This window comes from Petaurus breviceps, unplaced genomic scaffold (genome assembly GCF_028583685.1).
Source record: "Petaurus breviceps papuanus isolate PSGF00001 unplaced genomic scaffold, PetGlider_PUasm1.0 77, whole genome shotgun sequence".
Lineage (NCBI taxonomy): Eukaryota > Metazoa > Chordata > Mammalia > Diprotodontia > Petauridae > Petaurus > Petaurus breviceps.
The window spans coordinates 10,972,754-10,979,616 of NW_027186492.1; the positions used below are offsets into that span (position 1 = coordinate 10,972,754).

General features: G+C 44.6%; 1 protein-coding gene across 3 annotated transcripts in view; it reads right to left on the bottom strand.

The window, feature by feature from the left end:
• The window catches only part of NPAS3 (neuronal PAS domain protein 3), a 1,174,175-nt gene extending 1,170,289 nt beyond the window's left edge, over positions 1-3,886 (bottom strand). For 2 of the 3 annotated variants that reach the window (XM_069105971.1, XM_069105969.1), the window contains exon 1: positions 3,511-3,886. In XM_069105971.1, coding sequence (XP_068962072.1) covers positions 3,511-3,668 — 158 coding nt within the window. In that variant the 5' untranslated portion in view covers positions 3,669-3,886. The remainder of the gene's footprint in view (positions 1-3,510) is intronic. The other variant, XM_069105968.1, reaches the window with a different exon arrangement.
• Between the last annotated feature and the right edge of the window lie 2,977 nt (positions 3,887-6,863).

A 6,863-nucleotide genomic window follows, 5' to 3' on the forward strand; every position in this document is an offset into this window, starting at 1 on the left:
GAGTGTCAGATCCAGGGGAGGGGGGAAAAAGAGAGAGAGAAAGAGAGACTCATAGGCAACAACAGAGAAAGAAAGGAGATAGGAGACACATGCTCCAAGTGCGCATTCGAAGGGAGAGAAAATAATGTATGGTTGCATTTATCTAAGCAAAGACTTGGAGAAAATCACTTATGTCCGGTCTATGTTCAGATAATTTTATACACACAGTGTAGATACACTTTGCAAGAACGTGCTCCGTCAGAATAAATGAATGGCATGTCCCAGAGCCCATGTGTTCCTCTGTTATTGTATACATACGCACTTATCGTGGAAGGGCAAGTTTGTGTTTGTGAAGTTGAGAGTACATTTGAGTTACCTCAGATGCAAACACCTCTGTGGACTGGGGGAAAAGAAGGAATTGGGACACTATATACGCAGCTTGTTGCACAGAGGGTGCAGCTGTCATATGACACCATACATACAAAATGAGGTTCGAGTAACGCTCGCCCTTTAAGGAGAGAGGACTGAGAGGGAGGGAAAAGAAACATCTGAAATGATCTTCCCTTTACTAAGCTTTTTTAAAATTTATTTTAAATCTAAGGAGTCATTTATACTCTTGACCTTTTGAAGTGAGAGATTTCACTAGGTTTTTTTTTTTTATTTTGGGGGTATTTCAGACCAAAGACCCCAAACTTGCAAGGTTTTCTTCAGGGGGAAAATCTACAGGTAGGATGGAATGGAGAGTAACTTTGAAAATGAAAGAAAAGAGACTATGAGGTTGGCAGAACACTAGAGTTAATGGGCCAGAAGGGAGGTAAAAAAAAAAAAAAAATGGCAATTAGCAAGTTTGGCAGTAGGAGCCAATGGTACATTAGCCCTACAAAAGAGGCTTTTCTCACCAAAGATGACAATGCAGGGAGAGGCTTCTGCTGAGTTGAATTTTCATCTGGGCTCTGCAAGCCCCTGTAAGAAAGTTTCCTCCTCCTTCCCCTTTCCAAAATTGTTCTCTCAATACTCAAATCTTTTATTTAAATAAAATATCACCATGAATTTGTGTACACATAAACTCCCTCCACACACCAAAAAACTAATATAAAAATTGATCCTGTGAGACCCCTGCTTATAAAGTAGGACAGACTTTTGCATTTCTCTGGATTCTATAGCTTGACCCTTTGCTTGTTTGCATTCCAGATGAAGTAACAGAGGACAGAAGATATGTTTTCCCCCTTTACATGAAAAAGCACATTATATAATCTAATCTATTTGTTTCACAGGAACTGTCATTCCCTTCCTTGAATTAAATAAAACTATGAAAAGTAACAGGTGTCATCCCTGCTTGGCCAGAAATAGAAAGAAGGTAACCAAGGCAGCTACAGATTTCAAAGATATGGTGGTGTTCCCCAGTAATAATGTGATGTCCCTCCCAAAAGGACAATAGTTAAAAGTTAAGTATATTCTGAGCAGAAGGGATATTTAGGTTTTGTGTGTGTGAGTGTGACAAAACATTAATCTGTAAAATGTAAATGGGATTCAGGAACTTGATGGACCATTTGTCTTAAGTCACAATTTTAAGCATGTAAAATGTAGTCTTTTCCAGGGGTCTAATCAACAACTTTAATACACCTCAACAGGTGCAGGGGCACTAGCTAGGTTCATAACTTAACCCAAAATTTTGTTCTTGAATGATTATATTTCTGTAGTGATTTTGAAAGCAAATAATAACACCAAACTATTTAAATCAAACCAAAGCACTGCAAATGCACTTGCTGCCCAGTAGATACGTTACTGGCTAGCTTAAGCTCTCCAGAGTCTCTTTTCATTTGTCTAAAAGCCAAAATGACATTTCTGACCCTTGACTTCCCCACTTCACAAACCAAACTATTGTGACTGTTGCCTGTACTTCCTAGTTAAAGTGACCGCCAGTTCCTATTGTCATTTAAATGTTTTATATGTGACAAAAAAAAAATCATACAGGGACCATGAAAAGGAAAAGCACTAACCCAACTCTTTTCTGGCCCTTTATATTTGAAAGGTTCCCAGATCTTTTGTATCAATGTTCGGGTGTTCGCTGGAGTGAAACAAGACTGAAAAAAATTGAATCCAAAGTCCCCTTGGTTAGGAAAAGTACCCAAGCATCCTTTTGATTTATTTCCAAGAATGTCTTTTTGAACTTATTTTGCAATAAGAAAAGTATATACAAAAGTCTTCTGCAGGATACTTGATACAGTGGACATCAACTTGGAAAATACTCAATTACCCCTTACACCCAAGCCTGATTTAGTCCATTCACTGCTCTAGGGTAGGAAATAGAAAATAAAAGAGAATGATAGAATATCTTTACCTCTTTGGTTCATATTCTGTTGATTCAACTAAAGTTTCCAAGCTAATGAAGTTTAAAGTATAATGTTTGGAAAAAAAAAGAGGAGCTGTTTTTTGACTTATGTGGTATGTATGCATTTAAAGTTACATGCCATTGGATTTTTTTGTCCAATATCTATGCAATTGTGGGAATACAAATATTTAGCTTAACTTTCCCCCCCCTTCTTTCATCTCAAGGGCACAAAACAGCAGTCTCCCACCCCCATGGAATGTTTAAATCTCATTCTAGATTATTAGTTTTCTCAGCTGCACTTTTGTGGAAAACAGTTTCGTTAAAGCCTTGGACCACCTAAATTCTCTTTAAGGAAAACTTTAATGTTCTGGGCCAGTTGATGGGTTTCTTTTTTCTTTCTTTCTAAGGTAAACTGAATGCTAAATGATTTTTGAGACGTTTGTGGCAGAAATCTATAACGGTTTAAGGCAAAATCAAACTAAGAATGACTTTGAACTGCGTTTTCACTTAGTACTTATTCTAACTTGGGAAGATTTGCTTCCTAACTCCCTGTCTCTGCATCTTACACATTTGCATTATAATGCGTTTAAGATGAATACTTCACAGTGCAGAGTAGACTCGGATTTCATGCTGTATTTCCCCGTAGTAACAGGTGACATGATAACACTATTATGTAGAATCGCAAGTCGGCAGCTACACGTGAAAATCGTTCCTATTCTGTTTGAAAACAAATTATCAATCAGTCTACCGTGATCAATTATACCCCTGACTGCCACTTAGAGCGGGATCTGTCCCAGGCACTGACATTGAGAAATTCCGCTGGAAGGGAATAGGATCCCAAACTTTGCCAAGCACCTGGAACCAGATCTAGCACTTAACTGAGAGTCGACTACTTTGGAGAGGAAAAAGAGGACTAAGCGGTCTGGTGGTAAAAGAGTATTTATATGTGGACCATTTTACTTCTACGATGCACTAGAGTGCTTTTTAATATGAATTCTACCCCCCCCCCACACACACACACCCGTTTTCTTATATTAAGAAATATGTATATATAGCGAGGAGCTCGTTGAGGTATATAGATATGCATTTATGTTAAAGCAAACAAAATAGAAGCAAGTGAATATTAGAATCGTCGCCCACCCTCCCACTCCCCAACCTTGAAAAAATAAAATTCCATCCCTCTTGTCCTGACTACTCACCGCTGTTGGTAGGAAGTGATGCCCTGGACGTTTTGCGGGTTGCCGTTGGCTGCGGTGGTAGCTCTTCCCATGCCTGCCCCGGCCGGCACCCCAGCAGCTGCCCCACCGGCTGCTGCGGCCGTCACCTGCACGCTGAAATCCGGGAAGATTCTGATCATCCCAGCGGCTTCAGCACCCGGGCGCGGCGAGTCTAGGCGAAAGCTGACAGCGACTCTCCCTCCGGCGGCGGCGGCGGCAGCAGCAGCGGCAGCAGCAGCAGCGGAGCCAGGCACCAGCCTGCAATCCCATTAGTGAGCGGCGGCCACTGTGAGCGACTAGAGGGAGAGGGACGCTTTGATCTGAGCTAGTAGGGTGGAGGGTGCTGGGAGAAGGAGGTTAGGAATGGGGGGGGGGGGGCGGGAGGGGATCCTGGAGACTTGCAAACAGGGAAACGTGTCAGGGTGTTGTTTTTTTGTTGTTTTTTTTTGCGGGGTGGGGGGAGGAGGGAAAAGGGGGAAGGTTGGTTCTTCCCCCCCCCCCTTTCTAGTGGTATTGCTACCAGAAGCTGCAATGGCTCTAACCACATCCCCGCGTTGAGGAGGGGGGGGGGGAGGGGGGGGGCGGGGTAGGTGGTGGTGGTGGGAAGGATGTACAGAGAGGGTTTGCAATGACTTGGACGGTGCAAGGGAATGATGGGCAACGAGGTTGCCTTTTCTTTCCCGCCCCCCTCTTTTCCCTCACACACAAACACACGCGCGCTTTCTACCAAAAGTGCAAGTCTTAGGAAGGTCTTTCTCCTCCTCTCTCCACAGAAATAACAGTAATCTAAAAACGTTGTCGCCGAAGAAGACAACCTGGATTACAGTCTGTGTGCATAAAACCCACCCTCTCGGTCCCCCGGGTCCTGTTCTTCGTCCCCTTTCCGTCACAAGAAGAGGCAGTGGAAATAAGAAGGTCTGCGTAGCTCAAGTTCTTTTCAATAACTTACTGGTTTGCAAAAGGGGAAATTTTAAAAGGAGCCGCTTTTGTGCACTGGTAGAGTTTGTTCCCACTATAAGAACTGGCTCTTCTCCCCTCCTAGTGTGCAGCAATGTTACTGCTAGTCAAACTTGTGAGGTGCGTAGCTTGCATGTATAGGAATGGGGGGCTACATGTACCCAATGCCTCTTTTCTTCACCCCAACTACATCCTACAACATACATCCATTTCTAACTGATTAAATAGGGTATTCACAGTCATAACTCAACTGAACTCTACACATGTATAACCACCCAAGAAACAAGAGGACAATAGCACGTGCATAAATCTGGGTTTTTCCGTGGTTCTTGTCCACATCTGGTTTAGGGATGGTGGGGTGGCTAGAGCTTAAGGGGGAAAAGAAGCAGTTGTAGAATGACACAGAAATACTTCTTGAGAGAGAAGGGGGGATGGGGAGTGGAAAGAGTTTGAGTCTGTTACATTGCAAGTGGGTGGTAGGGGGTTTGACTTCTCTGCCCACACCCCAACCAGACCCCCTATCGCCAGACTTCCTCTCTCTCTCTCTCTTCCGGCACGCTAGCGGTTTGTCTCTTGAACCGGCAACTGAGGAGTAGAAGGGTGGGAGGTGATTACTGGAAGAAGGCTGGTTCTCGGGGCTAAAGGGTCGACTATGGTGCAATGTGAGACTATATTTGCAACCGTCCGGCCAGAAGGAGCCTCATTGCGCACCCGCCGCCCCCCGCCCGTAGTTTTTCTGCTGCAGATATTGTTTCTCTCTTCTTCCTCCTTCATACGGCGGACCAGAGGAAAGGAGTATGGTGTGGAGTGAAGAGGGTGCGTTGGGGGAGGCGATGTGGCGAAGTGGCATTTGCGTCCGACGCGTGAGCCACAACTTAGGCTCGGCGGAGCGCGGTGACCGAGACTCGAGTGCCCCGGCAGCTCAACCAATCGCGGAATACCAATAGAGGCTGGAACTCTACTGCACCTGCTTAACCCTTTGAGTTGACCGGGGTAGGGGGTAAGGAGTGGGAGGGGGGGGGGGGGGGGGGGGGGGGGGGGGCAGGAAGGAGGAGCAGTCAATGGGAGGAAGGGACCAATTGGACAGAAAGACGTCTTAAGGGCTGAGAGCAAGGGGGAGCCTACTCTAGCCGGACCATTTGGAAGAGATTCCGAATCCAGACACCTGCCCCCCTCACCCAGGAACCGGGCTAGAGGATCTCCTTCTTTCCCTCTGTGGCTATGAGGAAAATGAGAAGTGCACAATGGAGCATTCTTTTACACGTTTGCGCCCAATTCCGTCCTGGTTAGTTTCTCGGATCTCCAAACCTATGCAGGCCCCAGAGGGGCTAGAGAAGGATCTCCCCACCCACTAACCCAAGGGCCCCCCCCCAACTCCCCCCCGCCGAAGAGAGCCCCCACGCTGGCTCTCGCCAAGAGTGCAGCTGCGTTTCCATTTTATTCTCAAACAAAATGCTTTGGACGGCAGATAATACCAGGAGATATGAAACTGGTTAGTCCCCACATGTTGCACATAAAAAGAATCCATAATGAGCATCTGTGGGGTATGGAATGGATCCCACGAGTTAGCTGAAGATCTTATAACCTAAGAGCTGAGGTGCCTAAGTGAATTATGGCTCTCTCCTTCCACACAAGGAGGATTAATTTTCTAGTCCACTGATATTCATTATCCAACCTTGTTTATACTTTGGGGATGCCAATTGTTTAAGTACCAAAATATGGAGTCTTTCAGGCTAGATACAGGCTAAAGAGCTGTTTTTGAAAGGATATTCTTACAGGCATAGCTTTTCATTCAAACTCCCATTAAAATGAGCATGGCTTAAGGAAAGGTATAGTAGAGGTTCAGGTCCCCTTTCTCCCCTTTCCCTAAATCTCTTTCTTGTAATGTATGGGCAAGGCTCTGATAGACCCTTTGACTACTTGTCATTTACTTGGTAAATTAAAAGGTAGCCCTTTGACCAGGTTCATTGTAGCTTAGGGAATCTGGAAAAATCCGGGATGTTTAGGGTTTGGGGGGAGGGTCCCTCTTTTCTGAATACCTTGGTCAATTTTTGGCAGCACTGAGTGTAGACTGAATCATCACAGTAAAGGACCTGAAATAAGTCTAAAATTAACTGTATTTGGGGGTTGTGGGTTTTTTTTTATGACATTTGTCTGAATCATTGGTCCACTATCCAAAGGTTATGTGCCTAACAACCCATGTCTGAAGTGACTAATTAGTGGACTTTTACACAAGAGGCCTAGTCTCTCCATCTGTGTTTTAGTCCTGTAATGGAATGGAAGATTCCAAGCAGTATCATTTTGTTCCACAGGCAGTATGATGTGCCAAGTGAGCCAAAAAGAAAAACCTTCATTTGGTCAAGAAAACGGAAGTTCTT